The sequence below is a fragment of the Vipera ursinii genome (assembly GCF_947247035.1).
Source record: "Vipera ursinii genome assembly, chromosome: 9".
Taxonomy (NCBI): Eukaryota; Metazoa; Chordata; class Lepidosauria; order Squamata; family Viperidae; genus Vipera; species Vipera ursinii.
The window spans coordinates 25388168-25414090 of NC_139523.1; the positions used below are offsets into that span (position 1 = coordinate 25388168).

General features: G+C 59.7%; 2 protein-coding genes across 7 annotated transcripts; both read left to right on the plus strand.

The window, feature by feature from the left end:
* Nucleotides 1-2747: 2747 nt before the first annotated feature.
* Nucleotides 2748-14077, plus strand: NUMBL (NUMB like endocytic adaptor protein). Its single transcript, XM_083369028.1, has 9 exons — nt 2748-2890; nt 8443-8575; nt 8918-8992; nt 10328-10402; nt 10719-10859; nt 11218-11422; nt 11913-12197; nt 12442-12570; nt 12672-14077. The coding sequence occupies exons 2-9, from the start codon at nt 8450-8452 to the stop codon at nt 13259-13261; spliced, it is 1626 nt and encodes a 541-aa protein (XP_083225154.1). The 5' UTR covers nt 2748-2890; nt 8443-8449; the 3' UTR covers nt 13262-14077.
* A 2570-nt stretch (nt 14078-16647) lies between these two features.
* Nucleotides 16648-25688, plus strand: DPF1 (double PHD fingers 1). Of its 6 annotated transcripts, none has more exons than XM_083369113.1 (12): nt 16648-16886; nt 17925-18085; nt 18527-18634; nt 19453-19580; nt 19773-19862; nt 21042-21120; nt 21478-21609; nt 23189-23239; nt 23921-23983; nt 24638-24750; nt 25010-25091; nt 25194-25688. In XM_083369113.1, the coding sequence occupies exons 1-12, from the start codon at nt 16855-16857 to the stop codon at nt 25262-25264; spliced, it is 1110 nt and encodes a 369-aa protein (XP_083225239.1). In that variant the 5' UTR covers nt 16648-16854; the 3' UTR covers nt 25265-25688. The 6 variants fall into 6 exon arrangements, with proteins under 6 accessions (XP_083225239.1, XP_083225240.1, XP_083225235.1 ...); XM_083369114.1 differs by having other exon boundaries at nt 18527-18619; XM_083369109.1 differs by having other exon boundaries at nt 25010-25688.
* The last annotated feature ends 235 nt before the right edge of the window (nt 25689-25923 follow it).

Here is a 25923-nt window from a genome sequence, read left to right on the forward strand (position 1 = left end):
AGCCCAGTTTTCATCCTGGCTCGCTCCTTAAAGGAGCCTTCAAGTGTGCAGATCCAACAGGCCCCAGCTGCACCTCCCAAGGAAGCAGTTGGCTGAAGCTGGCATCCATTCACCCCTCATGGCTGACAGGCCACCCTTGACTGCCCTTGGCCGTAAAGTGCTTCAGCAGACATTCTGAGCAGACTCCATGAAACCCTCCGCTGGGCCTCCCCTCTGGACGTTCCACAGCCTGAGCAGGGTCTCTTGGGGGTCTGTTTTGGCCGGCTCAGTGGATGGGTCCTCTCCACAATTTTAGAGGGAGGCTGCAAGGGGGAGTGGGGTGTGTGTGTGGAGAGATTATGCAACACATAATTAAGTGGCAAGGCCACTTAATTATTACTTAATTATTCTTGGTTAATTTTCCTTCCAAGTGTCTACTTTGTGCTCCAAGCTCCCTTCTCTAAGGAAGCTGAAATACATGATTTTTATGGGAGACGTCTAAGCGCCCTTGGGCTGTGCCACCATGTCCCCTTGGCAGTTCCTGTGGGCTCCTCCTCTCCAGTTTGCTGGAGTGTGAATCCTATCCGTTCCCTGCTAATCCCCCCCATGGGAAAGCCTCACTTCTGGGTTTAGGATTTAAGACACAGGCTGTTCTGTTGGCTGCCAACTCTAAACCTCTCATCTCGTTATTGTTCCTATAGCCCCAAGTCTGCAAGAAAGGAAGTCTTTGCCCAACAAGGGGTGCACTCAGTGAATGGGTACAAAATCCTTCCTGGCCACAGCTGCCTCTCAAGAAGGAGCTGCGAGTCCATGAAGACCCTCAAAATGGGAAGTAGGACCCTGTTCAGGGCAAAAGAGTTGGTCCAATACCCACAGCTAATCATCCTCTTGGGGTTGAGCTCAAGTTCTCACCCAGCCTTGTCCCCCTGGGACAAGACCTTGGCAGCAGCCAGATATTCTGGAACAAGAGATGCAAGTGGGCAGCATCCTGATGATATCTGGCCTCAAACCAGCAATTATCTTGATCAGCAGCCTTACGTGGACATTGAGCAAGAGAGGTGAGAGCACTGAGCCACCTCTCGGCTCTCTCCCCTAGCCCACATCTACGACCCAATCAGAGAGGAGGAGATCCAGCCCAACACGGGGTCCCTGACTCTTAAATCCTAGCAGCGGTATAACATGGACAATGGTACCAAAAGCTGATGAGGGATCACAGAGAAGCAGGATGGCTGCACAACCCCCATCCTAGCTCCCCCCCCCCAGCCCGAGGTCATCAGCAAGCACTCCAAGGCCATCTCGGGACAATACCCCACTCTAACCCATGACAGAACAGGGTTTCAACCATCCGTGCCTCCCAGGATGGTCTGAAGCTGTTGCCGGACAACTTTCTCCACCTCCTTCTGCAGGAAAGGAGGGCTGGAGGCAGGATGAAAGTTGTCCAAGAATGGCTTGTTTTGGTCAGATCCGGAGCTCCTTCTTCCTAGGGACTGAGGAACAAGACTGACCCTCCCTTTAACTCCAGCAGGGCACAGATGTCCGCCTGCCTCCACACTCACTCAGTTCCCAACAATTTCTCTCGGCCAACAATCTTGGTCTTGTGGGCTCTACACCCTGCCACAGCCAGACCCGGTTTCCATGACCAATTCCTGGTTCTTGTTTCTTTGCCCTTTTGAGTTTTCTCCCGCTGGTCTTCCCAGCATGTTTCCTCCTGACCCAACGCCCGCTGGGAGGGGAGCTTTTCCTTGGTGTCTAAGCAGAGCCCCTCCCCTCCCCAGGTTAGCCAGGGACAGAGGAGGATGCCTTTCCTGGGTCCTCCTTGAGCAGCCCCCCTGGAGGCCTGCCTCAATCTGGCTTCCGGTTTTCCTTGCAGAGGAGGCCCAGCCCATCAGGTGCTGCCAGCTGGATTTCATTCAAGCCGCCTTTCCCGGAAAAGAAACCACCACTCTCCGAGGGGGGATTTTTCCACTGCAAGGGTGTGTGAAAAGGGGAGAGTTGTTGGCTGGTTTTCTCCTTCTCTCTGCTCTGAGAAGGGGGGGGGGGACTCAGATCCCTGCCGGGGGAGGGGGGAGTCCTCCCCCCATCAGTCTCTTCGCCCCAGGGATGAAGGTCATAAGTGCCCCGGGGTCCGACGTCCTGCTCTCCCAGCCCCTCACCAGCATCTTCCCTCAGAGTGGAGATGCGGCTTGTGGTACCCAGATTCGGAGTCACCGCCCGTCCCGCCGAGCATGTGCTCTGTACCAGCCCGAGGAGCACTTGGGGAGGCGCACACAGGTTGGTCCCCCTCCCCAAATAGGTGACTCCCGCCCAAGAGATTCCCCCCAGGAGGAGGCTGATCAGCAGCCGGGCAGCGGCGCCTCCCCCGCTGCCTCGCTCTTCCTCCCAGACGGGGGATGTCGGTCTGTCGGCCGGCCTCGCAATCTCTTGCTCTCGCTGTTACTGAGGCAGCATCGCTGGTTCTCGCGGGAAGGAAGAGGCGCGGCAAGCATGTACAAAGTGCCGCTGCCTTCTGGAGGGCGCCTGTTTCTTTCAGGCGCGTCCTTTTCGCCGGCGCTCCGGGCGGGGCAGCGCGGAAGGCGCCCTCCAGTGCCCGGGCGCCAATCGGGGGCCTCGGCAACGGGGGCCGGGCGAGGGCTGCCTTCTGCGAGGCGGGCGGGGAGGGGGCGCGCTCTCGCGGAGGGGGCGGACCTGCCTCGCGTCCTGCGGGCCCGGGGCGTGGCCAGGCGGGCTGGAGTCTCTCCTCGGGAGGGAGGGAGGGAGGGAGGGGGTGGCGCGTGCGTGCGGCGGCGGCGGCGGCGGCAGAGACTAAGCGGGGTCCGCGGGCGGACGGAGAAGCAGGGGCGGGATCGGGCCCTTCCTCGCTCGCTCCCCTTGGATGCCGAACCGGGAGGAAGATCGCCGCTACCGCATCCAGGTGAGGACGTCGGCGTGCCGGCCGGCCGGCGGCAGCAGCGGCAGCTGCCCGCTTGCGGGGACCGCCGGGGGAGGGTCTCTCTCTGCCTTCACGATCACCCGGGCGCCGCTTCCCCGGCCGCATCCTCTCGGTCGAGGCGCGCTTCTCGGGGACGCCCCGGCCGAAGCCTCCTCGCGGCGCCCGGAGAGGGTCCCCCGGCGCAAGAGCACGAGCGTCGCCGCCCTCCGAAGCAGCCCTCCCCCGCCTTCCACGGAGAGCAACCCTTTCCGGGTTGCCCAAAGGGGCTCGCGCCTCCGCCCAGCCGCTCCTCGGCAGCCGCGCCGGGAAGGGCTGGGTTCCCGCCCTGCCGAGGCGGAGGCAGGCGGTCCGATCCGCCCCGCCACACCTCAAGCTGGCCGGGAAGCTCCAGCATCCTCCGGCCTTTGCCCGGCTGCCCCGCCCGCCGCTCTGGCTCTGGCGCCCACCGTCCTTCTCCACCGGTCCCCGGAGGAGGTGGGATGGAGCAGCCTCAGCGCCGGCTGCAACTTGCCAAACGGGGTTTCGGGAAACTTTTCTCTCTGCCTTCCCCCTCTCCGTCTCTGAGAGTGGGCTCGTGTGTTCCCCGCGAGGCTAGCAAGGCTTTAGGGGTGCAGCGCAGGATGCTGCATTTGTTGCATTACTGGGAATTTCCAGCAATGGCGCTGTGTGTGTATGTGGGAGTTGACAAGACATTGGGGTGCGGGTCACAGAGGGCAACATCTGAAATGCGATGCTACCAAGCAAGGTCTCTTGAAGTGGGGAGATCTTAATTTTCTCTGTTCTTGATGTGTAGGGGAGATGGTTTCTCTCCCGAATTCTTGGGGGGGGGGGTTTCCTGTCTGATCCAGCCAGTTGGACCTACTCAGAAACTGGGGTTCATGAAGTCTGCTGATCTACACCCTTCATACATTCTCTGATGTGCTTCCCCACAACCCCTCTGGAGAGCAGCCCTGACAGAGAGAGGCTGGGTGGGCTGCAGGTTTAGCTCCCCCTGCCCCCTTTATCTCCCAGAGTTTGCATTGGGGGGGGCACTGCTCAGCTCCAGGGTGTTCTGGGTTGAGACAAGTTCCCATCTCTCCCTCCCTATCCTCTCCTGGGGAGCTGCTGCCTCCCACAGGACCCAGCCCCTGAATGCCCCATCGGCCACCCCATCCCCTGGCTGCCTCGGCTATTTTAAGCTGCTTACAAAGTCCGCCCGATCAGCTTCCTTCCCTCCAGGAGACTCTTTTCCTGGGTGGGGCCACAGAAAGCTCGGTGACCTGTCCAAAGCAGGCTGGGGGGGGGCTCCCTGGTGGGCTCACTCGTGGTCAGAAATGAGGCTGTGTCAGGGACTGACCAAAATCAAGGGGTGGGGGCAGGATGAACGGGGCTCTTTTCAGCTGAATATTGGAGAGCCCCATTTTGGAAAATAGCCATGGGGGAAACCAGGTAGCGTAGCTCCCCTGCACCCATAATTTCTTGGGAAGGTGTTGCACAGGAGAGTGAGTAGATCCAGAGTTCAGGAAGAGGCTCCTAGGCTTTGGAGGGCCCCAGCCCAGCCCAAGGAGCCCCTCCCTCCAGAGCGTTCTTGTACCGGCCCCAGCAGGGAGATTTCTCAAGATTCCTTTCCCCAGCAAAGCTCTGGTGGTTCCAATATCGGGCACCTCCCTCCCACAGGGGCATCTCTTTGGGGGAGCACACTGAAAAGGAAGAGGAGTGGTTTCTCTGCCCCCCCAAAAGGTGCTGCTCCCAGCATCTCTAGTGGGCAGAGGCTGGAGAGAGCTGCTAGAACTCTGGTTGAGTTGGGACCCAATCCAAGTAGTGGGGAGGGGGGTCATCCTTGGGGAAGGAATGCTATCTGCACTCTGCATATGGCTCAGAAGACACCTGCTCATTGCATATCCTCAGGCTCAGGGTCCTCCCTGGGCTAATTCAGGCAGGGGGCTTCTGCCGAGTGGGGCTGGGGAATCAGGTCTTGCACATCCAGAGGGACTGACGGCATCTTTGGGGTCCCCTTTGGCGCTTTTTCATTCCTGAGACTGGAGACCCGGCAGGTGGGCTCTCTTGCCGGGCTTAGTTTGGCCCCACAGGGATTGGTCCACCAAGGCCCTTCCCGTTCCTCTCCTGGCACCTCTTGGACCAAAGGGCTCCGGCTGGTCTGCCAGGTCCTCCCGGAGTTTCCCACAGGGAGCTCAGGTGGCCCAAGAGCCTTCCTGGCCAGGCAGCCCTTCCCTTTCCCGGCTGCAACTGACCAGCTGGGAGCCCAGGAGGGTGGACTAGGGCCGGGCAGGGCGGGCTGGAGGGGGGGGAGAGTCCCAATGTGTTTCCCTGGAAGCTCCCTAGCCCTATGGTGGTGGGAAGAGGGGGTGAGCCCTGTTGATCTTGTCCTCTCCGGCTGCCAAAGTGATGGGGGTGTCCAGGGCGAGCCCCAGACAAACTGGGCATCCAACCCAAGATGGCCTGGGAGAAGATCGCATCCTCCCTCAGTTCCTCTTGGGGAAAGCATCAAGCAATGCTGTGACTGGGTAAGAGATAAGGGGGCAGCGGGGTGTGCTTGTGTGTTGTGCCCACCTGTTTTTAATGTTCTCTTCTTATAACACACAAGAATGACATGCAGTTTCACACAGACAGCTGGGTGTGCCGCTGTGTTTGTCCATGGTCAGGAGGAACAAAAGTTTGGCTGGTCCTGACCTGTGCCGCTTCCTCTGCCCTGAGTTGGGCGCTGCCATGGCATGCCATGCCTCTGAACTCAAGGGGGGGTGATGGAAAGGGGGGGCCTGTCTCCTGGTGAGGCTGCCTGGTGCAAGCATGTCGGCTCACAGGCTGACAACTGCACTTGCACACAAGGCCAAGCTCACTTTGTTACTTTTGGGGGGTTCCTGTCTTGGGCAAGTACCCTCCCTTTAATTAGTGGGGTTCAAAAGTTGACCAAACCTCCAAAACAGATTGATTCAGGAAACAGACTGTGGAAATGTATTCAGCTTTGGATTCAGAGGTGCTGCGCCAGTCTCCCCAGAGCCTTCTGCCCTCGTCCTGATCCCCAGGAGAAGCTCTCTCCCTCTCTCTCTCTTTTCCACTCTGGGGAGGGAGAGCTGCCCCCTCTCCTGCCCTCCTCCTTTGCTTGGGAATGAGTCCCACCGCCCCCCCATCAGGGCCCACAAACCCTTCAGCCGCTTGGGTGTGCCAGGCCGGCGGTGGCGGCGGAGGGGGTCATTCTGGTGGCAGCTGAGGAAACAAGCCCCTCTTGGCCAAATGTTTGCCCAGCCCTGGGGCAGCTGGTGTGCTGAATGGGGAAGGGGGAGGAGGCCAGGACACACACAGCTGTTGAGGACTCCCCCAAGATATTCAGGGGCAGCTGCTCGCCTGACGTGGGGGGGCCTCCGTGTGGCCCTTTTGTTCCCACCAGCTCTGGGGCAGCTGTTGGGTGGAAAGGTTTGACTTTGCTAGAAGGCCATCTCTAAACAAGACCTCGTCCCCCTCCCCACAGAAACATGTCCCCTAACCATGTCTGCGTCTGGGCCCCTTTGTGTGTCTCCCCAGCGTTCCAGGGGCTTCGCTTTGTGGCCATTGTGTGGGGCGCACACTTTGCACAAAAGAAACCCGGCTCTGTTTGCACTGTGGGGCAGAGTCCATTTAATGGCCTGGACCATCTGTGAGCTGAGGGGCGCCTGCAGGGAGGGCCGCTGGATTTCCTGAAGACAGGAAGAGTTTGCAAAGGTGAACTGAGGCCGCCACCTCAGCCCTTGATTACCTTTGCCCACATTGGTTTCAAATGGAGTCCGGGGCTGAAGGAAGCTGCATGGGGAGCCTTGCGCCCTTCACAGGTTCGCCTGGTGCGCCAGTTGCGGCCCTATCTTAGCCGGGATGATTTGTGCACGGTCACTCATGCGCTCGTGTCCTCTCGTCTAGACTACTGCAACGCTCTCTACATGGGGCTGCCCTTGAGGACCACCCGGAAGCTCCAACTGGTACAGAATGCAGCCGCGAGAGTTGTGTTGGGAGTCTCCCGATACTCCCACGTTACACCGCTGCTCCGTGAGCTGCATTGGTTGCCAGTTGTCTTCCGGGTGAGATTCAAGGTACTGGTAACAGTGTTTAAAGCCCTTCATGGCATGGGGCCGGAGTACCTTGGGGAACATCTGCTGCCGGCATCAAGCTCCCTGCGCCCTGTGCGTTCCCACAGAGAGGGCCTCCTCAGGGTGCCACCGATCAGAGAATGTCGATTGGTGGTCCCCAGGGGGAGATCCTTCTCTGTGGGCGCTCCGGAGCTGTGGAATCAGCTACCGGTAGAGCTCCGGATGGCGCCCGATCTTCGCTCCTTTCGTCGCGATCTCAAGACGTTTCTGTTTGCTCAAGCCGGCCTAGCCTGATGGGGATTGGTGGGGTTTTTATTCTTGTGTTTTAATTTTAATTTGGTGTATTAGAACTTGATTCCAACTGTTTTAATATGGGCAATTATTTAATCTTGTTTTAACGTTTGTATTTAGTATTTTATTCTGCCCTGTGAACCGCCCTGAGTCCTCAGGGAGAAGGGCGGTATATAAATATTATTAAATTAAATTAAATTAAATTCACTGCGGTTGTTCAAGATGGCAACACTGCTGGGGAGCAGAAACACAGAGCTGGGGTCCTACCTGCCCCCCAATGTTGGGGTTCCAGTGAAACAGCATGCAAGCTAAGGGCCCCCCTTCTGAAGGGGGGCAGGATACTGCACCTTTTGCAGTATCAGACCACGGCTGAGAGCCCCCCCCGCACCTACTCTAAAATGGAATGGGGGAAGACCCTCTGCCCCCCCCCCCTTATTTGATGAGGCTGAGGTGTGGTGGTCGAAGCCCAGGCAAGACCTTCTGGTGGGACCCAGAGATTGATGTAGGGCTAAAGCAGAAGAAAACATGGACAAACGGGCTGCTGGTTTACGAGCCCCCTGCATGGGGGCTGGGAGGTGTCAGACAGAGGGGAGATCCTGCAATGCCAGAAGCTTCCTTTGGGCCTGAGTTTCCAGGAGGCTGCAGCCCTCTGAGGCCACCTGGAGCCTGAGAGAAAAAGGGGAGGGTCTCCCCCACTCAGCAGGCGAACTCTGCTTCCACCTTGCAGAGAAGCGCCTGCTGGGCCATGCCTCAGGAAGCCGGAGAAGCAGAGCCGAGGCTGGGCTGAGGGAGCAGCTCTGCCGGTCCCTGTCGGGCTCATCCGTGGGGAACTGCCCCAGGGCCCCCTTTTCCTGGAAAGAGCCCCTCGTGTTAGGACTTAAGGACATCACTTGGGAGGCCCGGAGGGGGGGTCTGCCCCAAGGACTTTAGCCACCAGCTCAGCAGAACTTCGGAGCCTCTCCGACACCCCCCCAGCCAAGAAAAATGCCACGCCCATTCCTGATGAGGACAGGTTGGCCTGGGGCTTCCCGGGCAGACCAGGGGGATGCTGGCCAGAGGCCGACACACTGCTGGCTCCCGGAAGGAGAGGCTCGCTGAAGCCTGGGCCCGCCTGTCAGGACTGTGCGCCTCTCCTTCCCCAAAAGGCAACTGGCTCACCTACCGTCTCCCACCTCTGGCCCGGCACAGGTGAGCAATGAACAGACTGCGGCAGAGTCTCCGGCGCAAGAAACCGTCCTACATGCCCGAGGCGAGCCGCCCCCACCAGTGGCAGGCCGATGAAGAGGCGGTGCGTAAGGGGCGCTGCAGCTTCCCAGTGCGGGTGAGTGGCTCTTCAGCCCTGGCTTTGGTCCCTCCTTTTCAGGCTGGCCCCAGCACCCCTCCACAGCCCCACTAAGGCCCTGGCCAAAGGGGCTGCGCCTCTGACCCTTCTGGGTGGGCTGCGAGGGGGGCAGCCCCTTTATTTATTTGTCTTGCAACCAAGGGGGGATTCTGGTGATTGGGGCTGCGCTGGGTCCCCTCAATTTGTGCGTCGCCCACCAGCGGGGCTAATCAGCTTCTGGGCATCCAGGACAGCCACATAATGTGGCCTCTGCTGCCCTTTCACTTCCGTGGCACCAAGATCCCCTCTGCTGACAGCTCCTCCCTCCCTCCCTCCCCACAGTACCTGGGCTACGTGGAAGTGGAGGAGTCCCGAGGGATGCAGGTGTGTGAAGAGGCGGTGAAGAAGCTGAAAGCGGTGAGGGTCCAGCTGACCAGGAGGGGGCTGATGCCCAGGGAGGGCTCTGGCCAGACCAGAGGCTGGGCACCTGTCTCGGGGCCCGAGCAGTGGGTGTCCAAGGGCCTTAAGCCCACTTTGCAGCTTCCTCGTTTCTTTGACTTTCTCTTAATTAGGCCTCTGCTAGGGGGGGCTGCCAGATGGCCGCAGGTTCTTATTGGCCACACAGAATCATAGTTGATGCTGGACCCCGTCAGCCCCCAACAGGAGTTCCCCTCCTTCAGTCTGAGTCTGGCGGGGGGGGCGTGCCCAAAACCACCTCTTCGGTCTTTGGGTGACTCATCAGCAACTTTGCACAAAGTATTGCCTGGATTCATCTTTGCGCCATTCATGAAGCCAGTAGCTCACCCAGGGCTCTGAGTTCACACGACCTGCTTACTAAGGCTGACCTTTGGCAATTTCAGCATGTTGTGTAAGTGCAATGGTTGTGTGTGTCATGCAAACATAGCCATTTCAGCATACTACAAAACAAAGTTGCTCCTTCTAAAACATTTTAAAATAATTATTGATGAGTTTTAAGGATTATCTTCAAATCACAAGTCTCAAAACAAGCAGGCAGACTTTATGCTTTAATCTGTGAAGCCGCTGTTTGTCATTTGTGTTAATTCCAGCAGAGGAAGCCAAGGCATTGATTAGTGAAAGATAATTTGATGGATTTAAGATATGGCTTAAGTACGTAGGCTTTTATATAAAACCATTGTTTTGCGGAGGGGGTGTGCAAGCTACCGCTGGGTGGGGAAGGGCTACGCATCTCAGCTGCTGAATTTCCCAGAAGGCAAAGAGCGGGGGGGGGGAGGGAAGGAAGGAGCTGTTTCCACTGCAAACTGCAGTGTTTATAAATAATGTGCCAACAAAAATAGAGTGGCCTGACTAAGAAGGCCTTTTAGTCTTTTGAATAATTTAGCTAATTAATCCGAGGCACTGGTTGCAACGGGCACTTTGATTGCTCTTAATCCAGCAGTCTCCTGTCTCCTCTCTTCGCTTCTCCGTTCCTGCCCTCACAAGACCCACCCATACCTGGACAGGGGGGGCAGGTTTGCAGGCACAAGACTTGGCGGGATTCACCCATGTAAAGTGAGGATTCCTTGACACGGGCCCCCAATCCAGTGGCCCCCAGCCCCGTGCCAAGGAGAGCAAAATGACCCATAGTTTCTCTCCTGCTCCCCCCCCCGCCCTCAGTGGGCCTGTTTCTGCCCAGAGGAGTATGGAGAAGGAGCGAGCCTGGGGGCAAGAGGGCTAAGCCCCACTTGGGAGGTGGGCCCCTGCTGATGTGGTCCTTCTCCATGGCCTCTACAGAGCAGCCGCAAATCTGTGAAGTCTGTGCTGTGGGTCTCAGCCGATGGGCTGCGCGTGGTGGATGACAAGACCAAGGTAGGCATCTGGTGGTGGGGAGGGGCAGTGTGCCAGTCCCAAGGGGTCTCCCCTTCACTGCCCAGAAATTGCTGACCTTGGCCACAGCTGGGCTCTGATTAAGCGGGGGGAGGGAATGGCAGGAGGCAAGGCTTCCTCCCCCCTTGAGCCAGAGCCACACCGTTGTTCATGGCAGGGTGGGAGTGGGGGGGGTCCTTCTCAGTCCAGGTGCAAGCAACAACCATGAAGGTACCCAGAGCATGTGCAGATTGCAAATAGGGCAAATGTCCTATTTTCAGTCTGGTGGAGCTGTGGCTGTCCCCCGTCCCCCCCCCAGGACCTGATTGTGGACCAAACTATCGAGAAGGTTTCCTTCTGTGCTCCCGATCGCAATTTCGACAAGGCCTTTTCCTACATTTGCCGGGACGGCACCACCCGGCGCTGGATCTGCCACGGCTTCCTGGCTCTGAAGGACTCGGTGCGTGCTGTGTGTCACACGTGCACACACCCCGCCACAAGGGAGGGATGCTGCCCCTGGCAGAGTTTCTCTGCTTCTCCTCCTGCCCTGGCCTCAGCGCCCCTTGCCCGGTGGGTGGGCAGGATGCCCAGTGAGCCCCTCGTGGATCTGAGAAGGTCTGGCATTTTCCAGGCTGTTTTGGAATGCTGGCTGGTCAGTCGATGGGGAATGTCCAGGGCTGGGCTCACCCTTTCTGCCTTCACGCCTCTCTGACTCTTCAGTCTTCCCAGGCTCATGGGGGGGGAGGTGCACCCCATTTGCCATATCCTTCCCCCCACAGCAGAGCCCCACGTTCACTTGCTTTGTCCCTCCGTGCCAGGGGGAGCGGCTGAGCCACGCCGTGGGCTGTGCCTTTGCCGCCTGCCTGGAGCGCAAGCAGAAGCGCGAGAAGGAATGTGGGGTGACGGCCTCCTTCGACGCCAGCCGCACCAGCTTTGCCCGGGAAGGCTCCTTCCGACTGCCCGGCCCCCCGGCTCCCACCTCCCGGCCCTCTGGAGCACGCCCCCCCCACGACAAGAAAAAAGGTAGGAGGCACCGGGGCATTCACGTGAGCTGGCACCCTGGGCTGCAAGCCTTTGTGCTGTGGCTGCCCCGTTGAAAGATTTGGAAAGATAGCTTGCTGAGGAAGATGGGTTTCTGTCCAGAGAGAGTTGGGGACTACATCTGGGGGGGAGCCAGCCTGATTCTGTTCTACTGCCCCCTTCGGATGTCAGGGGAAGGGAGCTGCTTTCTTGTGAGTCCTCAAGTCTACAGTTGTGGCCTCTTCACGCTCCGTGTGCTGGAAACAAGCCGGGATCAAACCGTATTTTCAAGGGTGGACACGATGACTTTCCAGTGGGGAGGACCCCAGCCCTTCCGAGAGACTCTGCACCCTGACCTCTCTCTGGGCCAAGCTTTGCAGGGGACAAGGAAGGAGGAGGGGCTTGGCTGCGCTGGTGGGGGCGCTCCAATGGACAGCAGGGGCCTTGGGGGAGCGGCACCAGCGAGACCCCTGTTTTGTTTCCTCTTTTGCAGCAGAAGCAGCAGCTGCCCCCTCAGCCCCGATCCCAGCCCCTGCCCAGCCCGGCAGCGCCTCCCCTCCCCAGGGGGCCACCTCGCCAGAGGAGAAGGCCTCGGAGGCTGGGGGGGCACACGCCATCCCACGCCGCCACGCCCCCCTGGAGCAGCTGGTGCGGCAAGGCTCCTTCCGAGGGTTCCCCAGCCTGAGCCAGAACTCCCCCTTCAAGAGGCAGCTCTCCCTCCGCCTCAACGAGCTGCCCTCCACCTTGCAGCGCAAAGGACACTCCGGGAGCCACGCAGGTGAGGCGGGGGGGGGGGGGCTCTCGGCTTCCTGTCAGGGGCAGAGGCCACCTTCTCCGGGGGCTGGCCCTCAATGCGGGGGGGGGGAGGAGGGCAGGGGCTGCCGGTCAGAGGGAGGCCAGAGGGGCTCTCTGGTCCAGGGGAGAAGGGGGCAGAAGGAAAACAGGGGGAGGGAAACAGAAGCCCCACAGAGCCAGCTGCTCTGGAAGCTGGACTCCCTCCCTCCCTCCCTCTCTTCTGCCAGAGGCGGAGGTAGCCCCTAGCAGGGACTCAGACGGCGTCTCAGCTCTCTGCACTCAGATTGACACATCCCTCGCCCAGACGGCTGGAGAGCCCCCCGCAGCCCTCCTGCCCACAGAAGGGGGCGGCACAGGTAGGGCCAGGAGGCTCACTTCCCCTCTTCTGGGGTGGGGGGAGCTCTGGAGGCCTGTTTGGGAGGGCCGCTGGTTGACCTTTGTCTTGCCCTCTTCTCAGGACCCCCTTCCTCATGGAACGACCCCCAAGCCAACCCCCTGTTCCAGCCGGGACATAAGAGGACCCCCTCGGAGGCAGAGCGCTGGCTGGAAGAGGTTGCCAAGGCTGCCAAGGCCCAACAGCACCAGCAGGTGCCTCTGGCCGCCCCCCCACCTCTACCCGGCCTTCCTCTGAGCTACGAGGCAGCCCCTCTCCCTGCAGGCATCTTTGCGTCTCCCCACGTGCCCCCCACCCTTGTACCTGTGGGCACTGCATACACGCCCTTCCCTGCCCTCCCCAGCGTGCCCATAGTGGGCATCACGCCCTCCCAAATGGTGACCAATGCCTTCTGCTCTGCCACACAGGCTCCCATTACAAATTTGGAGGTCAAGGCCAGTCCCTTCCCTCAGGCCCTCCTGGACCCCCCTCTGCTCAAAGCCAATGGGACTGTCTGGGCTCCTGAGCAACCCCCCCCAGGCATTTCTGAGCCCCACCCTGAGCCCCCTGACCCCTTTGAAGCCCAGTGGGCTGCCCTAGAGTCCAAGGCTCCCCCTGCTGCTTCCAACCCTTTTTCCGGTGACCGGCAGAAAACCTTTGAAATAGAATTGTGATCCTGATTCTTAAGGTTGCCCTTTAGCACCCCATCTTGCTAGGCCAGATGGTCTAAATTTTGGGGTGTGGAGAACTGGCCAGGAGCAGCACTTCGAAAAGTAGCCCGTGGAATTTGGGAGAGCTGCCCCCAAGCTGCTGGCCCGACCAGATCATGGCTGGAAAGCCAGTTCCTCTCCCACCCAGGCCGAGAAAGGGGGGGGCAGTTGGAAATCAGGGTGAGTAAGAGGCCTTCCTGCCACAGCCTCCAGAAAGCAGGGGGTGGAGTTGGTGGTCCCTGCTCTCTTCCCCCTACCCCTCCTTGTGAGGCAGCAGCAGCACCAGAGCATCCGTGTCTTCGTCAGTAACAGTGTCCATCTTTCTTTGGCGTGCCCCACTCCGTGCATGACAGGCTCCCTGCTCTCTGGGCAGCTGTCCTCTCCTCTTCCCAAAGGGGGGGCATCTTTGTGCAACTGCTGGCGCCTCAGCTCCCCCCCCCAATGCCTGTGGTTTGGCCTGAAGCTATGAGAGAGGCTTCTTTCTCTCCCTATGCCGAGTAACCCTTCCTAAGGCTGAGATTCTGACATGCTGTGCACTTGGTGGAGGGGGCACAAGAAGGGTTAGAGTTAGGGTACTACATCCCCCCAAGGAGCAAGAGTTTGGATTAAAGGGGGACCTATAAGCTTTTTTGTTCCTCTGGGGGCAGGAGGAGGAACCAGATTTCTTCTCCAAACAATGGTGGGGGATGGTTATTGGAGAAGAGGTGCCCCCCACTTGGCTGGGATGGAGAAAAACTCTTCAGGTTAATCTTGTTTTTGCATATTCCCAATTATGGGTCTGGCAGGGTACTAGTGTTTAAATGACAGGGGGAGGGAGGCGGCGGGGGGGGGGGGAAACAAGACATTCTCATACATTTCAGGGTGATGCCAGGGTGATTCCCCTTGCTTCGCCTCAGTAATCCATGCATGTGAGTGGGTTGGAGGCGGGGAAGAATCCCTCCAAGATGTAAAGACTTGGGAAGAATCTTTTCCTTGGGGGGGGCTCAGGATCACCATTCAGGGATGAAAAGGGTGAGTGTTTCCCTACAATTTGGTCCAGGCGAGATCTGGAAGGAGCAGCTGAAGGAGGACTGGGGGAGCAGCTATTCCTCCTCCAGTGGGACAGCCGGCTTTAGGCAGGCTCTTGAAAGCAGCTGCCTCCCACCCCTTCTAAAAGCAGAACTGCCCTTGCTTCTCTCCCTGCCCCTCCACCTCGGGGGAGCAGAGAAGACAGAAGTTGGGGAACAATGCCTTGCCTGACTGCCTGGAGGATTCCAAAAATGGCAGGGGATGTTATTTTTTATCTTATTTTGAAACTTTTTGTATTAAAGAATCCCACCTATTTGTATTATATAATAAATAACAGAGCCAGTAATATAATATCCCACTGCAAAGCTTGTATCTTTTATAGGGGGGGGGTTGGTGGTGAAGGAAGACACTGTGAGCCTCTCAGCACAAGTAAGGCAAATGCGGCGGGGGGGGGGGGGCTTCCTGTCTTGGGGCCTTCTGCAGCCTCTGCAGTCCCAGCAGATATTTTATGGGGATGAACCACGAAGGTTCAGTGGTGGTGTTTGCAGGCACTGGCTGGCCTTGCTCCTGCCAAAGGTGCCCACAAACGTGGCTGGGAGTCTACGTACATGCCCAGCCAGGCAATGGCTTCTCTGGCTCCGGCCAGCCTCTTCTCCATTTTGCTACGTGTCGAGGGACCCGTCAGCCTGGGCTCAGTTCTTCCCGAAGGGCTGCCGACGCGTCCCGGAGGCGACTGAGGCACCCTGACCAGCCCGCGGTTACCACCCTCCCCCACGGCTGGTGGGGGTCGTAGCCTCTGAATTCGGGGTTTAACGGCATACCGCAATTCGGACCCAAGGCAGGGTGGCAGCGGGCGGCAAGGCCTCTAGGTAACAGCCCCGGGACGTCGCTGTGCGCTCCGAGCGCAGAAATCCCTTTTCTCCTTTGAGCGGCGCGGCCGACGGTCGCCTTTGGAGGAGAGCCAACGCCGAAGAAAGCGAAATTGCCAAGCGGAGAGACGAACGGGCCGAAGGAGAGGACGCCCTGCACGCGCGGTGGCCAGCGCGCGTGGCAGCCTGCGTGGGGGCAGCCGAACGGGTCGCTGGGCTCTCGGAAGGCGAGGCGCGTCAGTCGCCTTTTGCCAACAGAGGCCCAGGGCCGACTGGCCCGTCGGCTCATTTCCCGCTCAGACCCCCGCCTCTCACCCTGAAGGGCTCCGGCCCCCAAAACCTTGCAGGGCCGTTGTACGAACCTCTCGAAGGGAGGAACTCGCAGCCACTAGGAAGGAAGGGCAAAGGCTGCCGCCGGGACGCTTTTGCCCAGCCGAGGGAGGTCGCCGGGATCGCCGTCCCTCAGCCGGCGGCCTTCGTTGAAGGAGTCGGGAGGCGGATTCCTGCGGTCCCGGGAAGCGGAGCTGCGGGTTAGACCTTCGCCCGAGGGCAGCAGGAGTTCTTCCCGGGCAGCGACTCTCCTCTGTCCCCACGCAAAAGACGGAAGCGGAGGGAGGAGGGGCGCTACTATGCCCGCCGGTTTGGCCTCGGGGATTAGCAACGGGGGGGGGGGCTTTGCTATAGCGGGTCGTCGGGAGACACGAAGGGCCAAAAGATGGACGGTGGAAGTCCCCCCATGCGGGTCCTTCGAGGCCGCTTCCAACACTGTTGAGCGGAGGGCCCCCAATCCAAAAGGGGACGGAGGAAACGGGGTGGAGGTTGCCGAGCAGCTCTGCCCAACGAACGGTGGAGAAACTGCGCGGCTGCTCGAGTTGGAGCGGAAAAGCCCTGCGTGTCCAGCTGCCCCTTAGCCCCACATATTTCATGCCTGGAAGCGCTCTGCACATGTTCGAGAGCACCCTATCCGTTCCGGAGCCAGGGTCGGTGACTGAGTTTAACTCCTCTAGCTTGCGCGGACCAGGTGTTGCCGTTGCTGATTCGGCGTCGCCCGCTTGCACTGGATTCAGCAAGCCCGGATTGCGATCTTGGCGGTCTCTGCTCCGCGCCGGGGCGAGACCCGCGCCCGCCCGCCCGGCGGCCCGCCAGAGCCGCTCCACGGAAGCCGCGCTGCAATTGGCAAGGGCGGCTTCTTGCAGCAGTGCAATTTACAGTGAGATTAACTCCCTCTCCCATTTTTTTAAAATATCCCTAACCCTCCCTCATTCCCTGGGAGGTGGGTTTCCCAGCTGTCAAGCGCGTGGCCTTGTGGGAGTTGTAGTCCTCTTGTGACAGATGCCTGCTTCCCACCCCCAGCGGGTAAAGCGCTTGCAAAGGAAGGAGGGGAAAAATATTAACGCCAAAAAAGTGTCTGTATGTGTATGTGGAGGAGAGAAGTCTTCTGTAAGACCCAGAGACTACATTCCCCATGGTGCACCGGGCTCAGCGGAGCTGGACTGTGATTGGCCCCCCTTGCTGCAAGCTGCTCGAGAATGAATAAAATTGTACAGTATATTCCGATGTGAGAGGTAAAAAAGGGGGGCTGGGAAAAAGAAAAAGAAAGAGAGAAAAGAAAGGGGGCAATCCGTGGCTTCTCCCACCAGCCCAGACAGGCTGGGTGAGGCATTTTCCTACCGTATCAAAATGGCCACAGCTGTGCACAAGTCTATCAAATGGTGAGTGAGTGCCCCACATCTGGGGGGAGGGGTGGCACGATTCCCCGGAAAACACAAGGGGCAGGGATGCAAAATGGGGGGAGGGAGATGACTGGAGTCTCCCTCCCCTCCCTTCGCGCGGCGGGGGCTCAGCCGTTCCGGCAGCTGCTCTTGGCGGCGAGAGGAGGGGGGGGGGCAGGAGAGGCTGGGTCTGCCTGGTTGCTGGCAGTACAGATGGGCACGGGGAGGGCACTTGGGGCTGGAAGGGGTGGGGAGGCGTCTGAGAGAGGCCCCCGCGTGTGTGTGTGACTGCGCGTTCGGCGGATCGGCACCAGCGTGGGCTGGGTCTCGACGTCCTTCCCGGTGTCCCGCGTGGACGTCTGTAGGCACGCGTGTTGCATGAGGGGCAGCGGTACAGGTGTGCCGAGGAAACAGGTGCCGGGGCTTTCCCCAACAGGACGCAACGGCGAGCCGAAGCGGCAGGCGGCCGGGCTGCCGGGGTGGGGTCCGCTACTGCTCTTTTCCCCATTGTTCGATGCCGGAGGAGCTCAGCCTCCCCGTGGGAGGAACTGAAGGCATTCCGCATCCCCGGCCACTCCTGGGCCGGGCCAGCAGATAGACAGAGGGCCGCTTGATGCCGTGCCCCAGCCGATGCCTTGAGGGGAGACTTTGGCGGGCTACGAACAGTCTTCGGATCCCCTTTGGGCAGGGGTCTCTCGGGCTGGTTTCCCAAGGGAGGGGACTCTTCCAAGGGCGAAGGGTCTCCTCCCTCTCCTCACCCTCTGGGTCAGCCGAAGCCATCGCCTCTTCCTCTCCGGGACCAGCTCTGTTTCTCCTGAACGGTGGGAGGGGACGCGGAGGTCCCATGCCCTGCTGCCTCTAGTGGTGCGGGGTCTCTCCACGCTGCAACCGGCGGTTGCCTTCTCCAGTCCCCGCGGGGAATCCCTGGATCCGCTTTCTCAGCTCCCGGCAGCTTCCGGCGAGGGCTGGTCTCGGAACCGCGCTGGGCAGCCGGAGCGACCGTGGCGTGCTGGCTGAGGGCCGGGCCTTCTCTTGCAGCCTGGGCGAAGATTTCTATCGAGAAGCCATCGAGCACTGCCGTAGTTACAATGCCCGCCTGTGCGCTGAGCGCAGCATGCGCCTGCCGTTCCTGGACTCGCAGACAGGGGTCGCTCAGAACAACTGCTACATCTGGATGGAGAAGACCCACCGGGGCCCAGGTGCGGACATGCCCACTAGGCTGGGTATTGTATGTAGGGGCCACAAGAGCCAAGTGTTTAGCTGGGAGGAGGAGAGAGAAGCACAAACTCTGACTTCATGAGGACTAGGAGCCTGAAAGGGATGTGGATAGAGGCCGATAGGTGGGCATCCTTCCCCCCCAGGGCTCAGTTATCCTTCCTGAGCTCCATGGGCATCAGGACGGGCTGGGTTCAATGGTGGAAAAAGAGCAGAGAAATGAAGCCTGCTTTTAAGCCCCCCCCCCCCATGCCAAGCACCATGCCAGGAGGGCACAGCAACCCAAAGCTGCTCCACTTCAGGGAGCTGGCAGAACTGAGGCTCCTCTGCCAGCCTTCTTCAGATACCGGGGGAGGGAGACTTGCCCCCCCATACCCTGCCAAGTTCAGGAAAGATAGTGGGCAACTCACCCTTCTCCCCTCCAGGCCTGGCACCCGGTCAGATCTACACCTACCCGGCTCGCTGCTGGCGGAAGAGGCGGCGGTTGAACATCCTGGAGGACCCGCGGCTGCGGCCCTGTGAGTTCAAGATTGGTAAGGAGCTGGGGGGCGAGGGGAGGCGGAGGGCATTTCAGCTGCCCCGGGGGCCTTCTCTGCAGCTGCCTGGCCGAAAATGGCCCCTGGGATTCTGGGAGCTTCAGAGTGGCGAAAGATGCCAGTTGCCAACCGAGTGAAACAGACCCAGTTGGGGCAGCAGCTAAATGGGAACACTCAAAAGGCCAGATCAGAACTTGGCTTTGAACCATGGTTTACGGAAAAGCACACGGAGCCCTGGCCAACCTTGCCGAACATCGGTGCCCAGATGATTTAGTTATTAAGCCAACTTATGGAGCTGCCCGTCTGCCAAAAGGAGCTCTGGGCAGCCAACAAAATTAAAGCATCTGTGGTGAGGAGACCGTTGAAAAGACTTCCCTTCCTCACAACATTAAGAGAGGCCCTTTTCTGCCTGAGAGCCTGTGGAATTGCTGCCTGCAGACTCCCACCTTGCACAGGCTGAGACTGACCTTGGGGCTTGCGAAAGGGATTGCAGCTTGCTGGGGGGGGGGGCTGGGGGAGGTCAGAGTGCCCCCCCCGGCCCTTGGGAAGATCTGTGTGTGGTGAGGATGATGCCCTTACCTTGGAAGAGGAAGGGGCCAGAGGCAGGAGGCTGGTGGGGGATAATTGAGGAGGAGTTGTTCTGCAGGTTCTGGGTGCGAACTAAGCCAGGTGTTGCTCTGGGTTGAAGCGTCTCCCTGGCAGGAAACAGCAGGCGGGGGGGGGGGGTGTGGAGAGAGGAGGCAGTGCCTGAAAGATGCAAGGAAGACCAGAGGAGGGGCTTCTTCTGCCTGATTCATCCTCCACTCTCCACCCAGATTGTGAGCCCCCCCTGAAGAAGGAGGCCTCTCTCCCAGAAGGCCCTGTCCTGGAGGCCCTGCTCTGTGCGGAGATGGGAGACAAGAAGCCAGAGACGAAGGAGGACGAGCTGATTTCCGACTGCCCGGTGAGGGAGGTGGAGGGCTGGGGTTCCCCCCCCACCAGGCCCTCAGGATGAGGGAAGAATCTGGGAGGTCTCCTTGTAGTTTCCCCCCTCCCCTCCAGCCTCCTGGTTCCAGTGTCCACAGGCCCTTCAGCTGAGCCTCGTCTGGGGTCTGGGGGGAGCAGCCTCTGACATGCCCCCTCCCCTTTCTCACAGAAGGCTCCTCTTGGGGAATTCCTGCACGATCTGGACCCCGAGGACCTGGACGATGATGTCCCCCGGCGGAAGAACAAGGCCAAGAGCAAGGTGGGCCCTGCCTCCGCTCGGCAGCACGAGGTCTGTGTGTCTGTGTGAGGTGGGGGGGGGGCTCTGGAGCAGTGGGGGCACAACTTTGCAGCATCTTCGGCTCATGGCAGCCACTGACAAGAAAAATATGCCCGGCCATAAAAAGCCCCGGCTGAGCCACACCACCGACAGGCTTCAGAGCCACTAGATTTGTCTTGTCCAGCTCACAAAACCAACATATTTTCTACATCTTAGAAAATATGATCTTCACCAATGATAAAGGGGAAAGATCACTTGGTTTCTGACTGTTTTCAGGCAGGGTCGAAAGAGAGACCCTCGTGCACCGGTCGGAGCCATTTGCTGGAGTAGTTGGCAGAACCTCCAGTAACGGAGGAGTCTAGCTGCAGGCTTCCCAACAAGAGGTGGTGGGCTTCCTTCGGGCACCTCAGAGGCTGCTTGGGAAGGGCCCACCTGACCGAAAGGGGCTGGCTTGGTCCAAGGCCTTCCTCCACAGCTGCCTGGTGTCCTCCTTAGCTGCCAGCCTGGGTAAGGTGGGAGGGGCACCCCCAGAGGGGCTCCTGGGCAGCTGCCTTGAAGCCTCTGCCCAGGACCAGCCAGGGCAACCCCTGGGCTCCTCGCCTGACACCTGCTGGATGGCAGCCTCCCCCTGGGCAAAGAGCCATGGTGGGGAGGAGGGGCAAGGAAGGGGCTGCTTTGAGGGGATCCAGAACCCTTTTTTCTGGCACGGACCCAGGAGAGCAGCCTGGTGCCTGTAGTTCTGGGCTCTTCCTGGGTTGTGAGGAGTTCCCAGAGGGGTCTCTCTCTCTCTGACCTGCTAGAGATCACTAAAGCTGCTCCCAGTCACCCTCCCCTTATGAAACTCAAAGCAAAATGCCGGAAATAAAAGTAGATCATTTCCTTTAGGGTACAGAATTGATTCAAATCGTCTCCCTTCAGCTGTGTCAGAAGGCAAAAACATGGAAGTGATTCCAAGAAGGGGACAAAAAGCAGGGAGGGTGACAGCACAGGTGAAGGTGGGGAGGGGGAGTGGCCCCCTGACAATGAGAGATGCTTGTGCAATGAGGGTGCAAAGTGTGTCTCCTTTTCCCCACCCACCACCCACCCATGTTCATGAGATCTAGAAAGTTGCCTCAGTTTAAGGGCCCCGGGAGTGTTTTATTGCCTTTCTCTCCCACACAGGCCTACGGGATCGGAGGGCTGCGGAAGAGGCCGGAGGCAGCCCTGCTGGAGGACCGGGACAAGCCCTATGTGTGCGACAGTGAGTGAGGCATCCTGGGAGAATTGCAGGAGGTTTCTGGGCCGAGGCTGAGGTGGGGGGGATTGTTTGGGGCGTGTCCCACCAGGCTGATTGCAGTTATGAGTCCCCATGTCCACCCAGTTTCCCTGATGAGGGAGGGGCTGCAAGGGGAGGAAGGGGAAGCGGGCACAGGCTGGCCAGGAGAATGCCCCTGTAGGGCCCTCTGGGGATGGGAGGCACCCTTGGCAGCCCCCCCAATCACCTTGGAGAGAGGAGAAGCCTGCAGTTTCCAGGAGGGCAGAGAAGCTGGGGAATTTTGGGGGTACTAACCGGGCCAGCCTTTGGGGTGCCTCCTCAGCAACTTTCTGGGCTTTTCAGTCTGTGGGAAACGCTACAAGAACCGCCCTGGACTCAGTTACCACTACACGCACACACACCTGGCGGAAGAGGAAGGAGAAGAGGGTCCGGAGCGGCACACCCTGCCCTTCCACCGCAAGAACAACCACAAACGTGAGTGTCGCCTCCCCTCTCTCTTTGTGCCAGTGCTGTACCTGTAGCCCCTTTAGCGGGGGAACCGGCTTTCTGTTGGGTTCAAAGAGGGGTAGGGTCTCCCAGGCAGCACCCAGAGGGCCAGCAGCACAACTCTGGGGCAAAGGGCCACAATCTGCAGCCCCCCACCTTGAATGGGGAAGCTCTCAGCTCCAAGTCCTGCCAGAGTTCCCAGCCGGCCAAGGAAAACCCCTGGGCCGCCCTTCCCTCCCACAGTTGGGCCTCGCCTTGAAGGGGGCCCAGTCTCCTTTGCCAGCCAGGTCTTCCAGTGGAGGAAATGCCCCAGATGCCAGCCCACCCATGAAGGACCCCCCCCATGGAGCTGCAATTGCTGTCTTTTGTGAGAGTGCAGCAGCTGGAGGTCTCAGCCTGGGGGGGGTCGGGCAGGGGGGACTGTGAGTTCCCAAAGTTGGCACATTCGAGACAGGCAATCGCCTCACCCTCCCAGAAAGTCTCTCCCCCCTTCATCTGCCACTGAGGGAGGCTCCACTCTTAGCATCTCCCATCCTGATGCAGTTGCCATGGAAACACGGTGGGCGAACTTGGCAGGTGGAAGATTTCCAGCTTCGGCTTATCCAAGGAGGGGGGGACTGTTTGGGGAACGGGAGCTGGGAAGGCAAGCAGGTGTGTGTGGGGGAGCATTCATGCTTGCACATATATGCACATGGAAGCCTCTGCCTACCCAGGAAAGCTTGGGGGCTGAGTGTGCAAAGAGATGCCTTCCCAGCTTCTGAACAGAGGTCTTCTGGCCTTCTGTGTAGGGTGTGTGTGTGTGTGTGAGAGAGAGAGAGAGAGAGAGAAAGAGAGAGAGAGAGAGAGTTTCAGGGAAGGGGGAGGTCGGATGGGGCGGAAGAGGAAGGGCTCTTCCGCTGAGAAGGCTGCAGAGATGGGACCCCCGTTTCTTTTGGGGAGGAGGGGGATGTGCAAAAGCCTCTGCAGGTGGGCATGCCAGATGAAGCTTCTCCGGATCCCTTCCCTAGACTTGGGGGGAGGGAGGGAAGGGGGAGGGAAAGAGGCCGCCCCCTCCCCAACAAAGACATCCCCTCCCCGGTCTTGGTGGTTGCCATGGAGACACCAGCACCGTCGCCGGAGCAGAGTCTGCACAAAGCAACCGGGAGGTGGGGGAGGGGGCTGTTTGGAGCCGCCGTCCCTGGAGAAAAGGGCCGGGGGCCAGCAGGGTGTCCCCCCCGCCTCGTCCGAGACCTGCCTGTCTCTCTCCCAGCGCCGGTCGCGGACTCGCTCGCTCGACCGCCTGGACTGCTTTTCGCCCAAAACCTGCCTCCCCGCCCCTCTCGTGGCCCCGCCCCAGGGCGCCCCCCATTCCTTACCAAAGCAGCTCGGCCGCTCTTTCGGGAGATCCGTTTCCTTGCTCGCTCATCTGCTCGTCCAGACAAGCCAGAGGAGCGGAGAACGCAAGCGCCCCTCCCAGGCCTGGTTCCACTAAACCCAGTCAAGTCAAATATATTTATTTTATTTTATTTTATTTTATTTTCTATGCTTATTTCCTTTTTTTCTTCTTGCCATTTCTGGCGTTCTCTAGAGTTTTACAAAGAACTGAACTGGGTCCCAGAGAACCAGCGCAGGCACACAGGTAAACCCTCACAGCAGTGCTGAGAGGCTGGCGGCGTGGGAACGTGGGGTCTGTCTGGGACCCCCGTGCGGCCTCCCCTCCCATGTCCCTCAGGGGCTTCTCCAGAGTTGTGGGGAGGGTGAGAGGAAGCGCTCCCTTCCCCTGGTCTGTCCTGCGGGCAAAGTCTCCGTCTGGGGTCTCCTCCCAACTATTCCGGCATCCCCCCCAAATGCGACGGGGAAGGGTAGAGAGCGGAAGAGAGAAGAGCTCTGGAAGCAGCCGGGCAGGGCAGCACCTTCTCAGCAAGGCAGGCAGCTGCGCGATTGCGACTTGCCACCTTTTGCAGTGTGCCCACAATGCAGGCTGCCTGAGGAGCGCCTGAGCTGTGTTCTCCCTTTGGGGTTCTGTCGTGCACAGCCAGCAGCTTGCTACGCCCCCGCGCGAGGCAGAGGGGCGCAGGAGGCCAGAGCGAGCGCCCTCCCGCCTCGGGACAGCAGTTTGCGAGCGTGCGAGCGAGTGAGCGAGCGAGCGAGCGTGTGGCCGGCTGGATGTGGCAACCCCACCGCGGACGCGGTGGGGGGGATTTAAAAACAGAGGGGCGTATGGGACCACCCCTGATTTCGACCTCTCCTTGCTGTTTTGCAGCTAAGAAAGCTCCGGATGGGACAGTCATACCAAATGGTTATTGTGATTTCTGTCTAGGCGGCTCCAAGAAGACTGGCTGCCCGGAGGACTTAATCTCCTGTGCTGATTGTGGACGCTCAGGTGAGCCGCCTTAGTCTCTGGCCAAATGGCACCTGCGGGTTTGATGCAGCTACAGTGTTTGGGGGGCCCCGGGGACCCATGAGCCCAAAACTTTGCTCCCCCTTTTTGGAGGGAGGGAATAGGGTGGTAGAAGGGAATTTGGTGGCTACAGACAGCACAGCAAATGAGGATTGCTAAAGCCCTGCTAGGCCTGGCATTTTTGTGGCTTGGCATGGTGAGTATGCCCAACACTTTTATGGAGTACATGGTACGATGTATTTTCTGAGCCCTCCCTGCCACCCATCAATAACCGTCAAACTGGCTGTGTGGATGCTCTGCCAGCGGGCACACTTTTTTGCCCAGTGGCAGGACTCACCTGGGGCTCAGAGGCACCACCTGACCGCCGGGGAGTTCCTGCAGGGTGCCTTAAGGTCCTTACCTGGTGAGGTGTGGAAAAAGCCCCAGGGCTGGTTGTAGTTGACAGTAGTGGGGCTGGAGCTTTGGGTCTTGTGTGCCCTCTCTGTGAGGCCAGGGGTCCCTGCACTACTGTGCCCCAATCCTTCCCCAAAGTCCTTCGGCTTCCCTGCTGGGCTGCTGGCCCTTGGAGGCCGTTGTGGATGGACCAAGCCGTGAAGGCAGCTGCCACCTCAGGGGCTGTTGGTTCTTTCCCCACAGGGCACCCGTCGTGCCTGCAGTTCACAGTGAACATGACGGCCGCTGTGCGGACCTACCGTTGGCAGTGCATCGAGTGCAAAAGCTGCAGCCTCTGTGGCACTTCCGAAAATGACGTAAGCGACCTGCTGCTGCTGCTACTGGGTTTGGAAGGGCCACCTGGACGACAAGAGCAGCTTCTCCGCTCCCACTGCAGGGTTGACAGGAACCGCCTGCCATGGCCTGCAGAAAGCGTGGCCCGTTCTCTGGCTCTTTCCTAGGCCGGCGGCAGGTTCAGTCGTGGTAGCCATGGGGGGAGGAGAGCTGCTTCCCCTGCCCCTTGGAGCAAGGTCCCCGATGCGCCTCTCAGTGGCGGTCCCTTCCTCCCCCCCACAGGACCAGCTGCTTTTCTGCGATGACTGTGACCGCGGCTACCACATGTACTGCCTGAGCCCACCGATGGCCGAGCCCCCTGAAGGTAAGGGACAGCCAGCCAGCCAGGCAGGAGAAGGGCAGAGCAGGGGGTGGCTCCCTCTGTGGAGAAGGCCAGGCTGTGACCCCTGGCTGCTTCCGCTTGCAGGGAGCTGGAGCTGCCATCTGTGCCTGCGGCAGCTGAAAGAAAAAGCCTCTGCCTACATCACCCTGACCTAGGCTGCAGCCTTCCCCCACCCCCGCCAGCCTCAAGACCCCCCTCCGGGGGCTGGAATTGTACTGCAGGCCATGCCCAGGAGCAATGCAGGACCTGCACCCACGGTTAAGAGGAGCGACGAGGTTGGGCACCCAATATTTTGGCAGGGCTCCTACAGTGGGAACTGCCACCTGCCACCTCCTAGCCCCCACCTAGGCCACCTGTGGGGCCAGCCCACACAAAGCCATACGTCGGGGGGGGGGGGGGACAGAACCAGCTCCTCTGCCCTGGTTGTGGGGCAGCTCCTTCCCTCCAGACTGATGCATGTGAAATTGTTTGCCTTTGCTTGCAAGTCTAGAGGCTGGCTTCCCGGAGGGGAGGGGCGTCCTGGCCGTGGAGCCACTTCCTGCCTTTGGAAGCAACTTGCAAGGCCTTTCACCAGAGTTGGGACCGGCTGGGCGGGACGGGGGTTGGGCTGGGGGAGGGAGAGCCAAGCGCAATGGGGGTTATAACCACTAAGCTGCTGCAAGGCTGGGGGGAGCTGTTTATGATTTTAAAGGTGGGGGGAGAAGAAAGTTTTAAAAGGGCAGCCTTGAAATAGGGTAGGTGGGCTACTCCAGGAACAGAAGCGCCTGGGAGCAGCTGGAGGCCAGTGGGGGCCTCGCCATGCCAACCTCTTCTG

Coding starts and splice junctions, on each gene's coding strand:
- DPF1 (XM_083369109.1), top strand. CDS start 16,855: ATGGCCACAGCTGTGCACAAGTCTATCAAATG. Junction 21,610..23,188: donor CCGCAAGAACAACCACAAAC/GTGAGTGTCGCC, acceptor GGCGTTCTCTAG/AGTTTTACAAAGAACTGAAC. Junction 23,984..24,637: donor TGCTGATTGTGGACGCTCAG/GTGAGCCGCCTT, acceptor CTTTCCCCACAG/GGCACCCGTCGTGCCTGCAG.
- NUMBL (XM_083369028.1), top strand. CDS start 8,450: ATGAACAGACTGCGGCAGAGTCTCCGGCGCAAGAAACCGTCCTACATG. Junction 11,423..11,912: donor CCCCCACGACAAGAAAAAAG/GTAGGAGGCACC, acceptor CCTCTTTTGCAG/CAGAAGCAGCAGCTGCCCCC. Junction 12,571..12,671: donor CACAGAAGGGGGCGGCACAG/GTAGGGCCAGGA, acceptor CCCTCTTCTCAG/GACCCCCTTCCTCATGGAAC.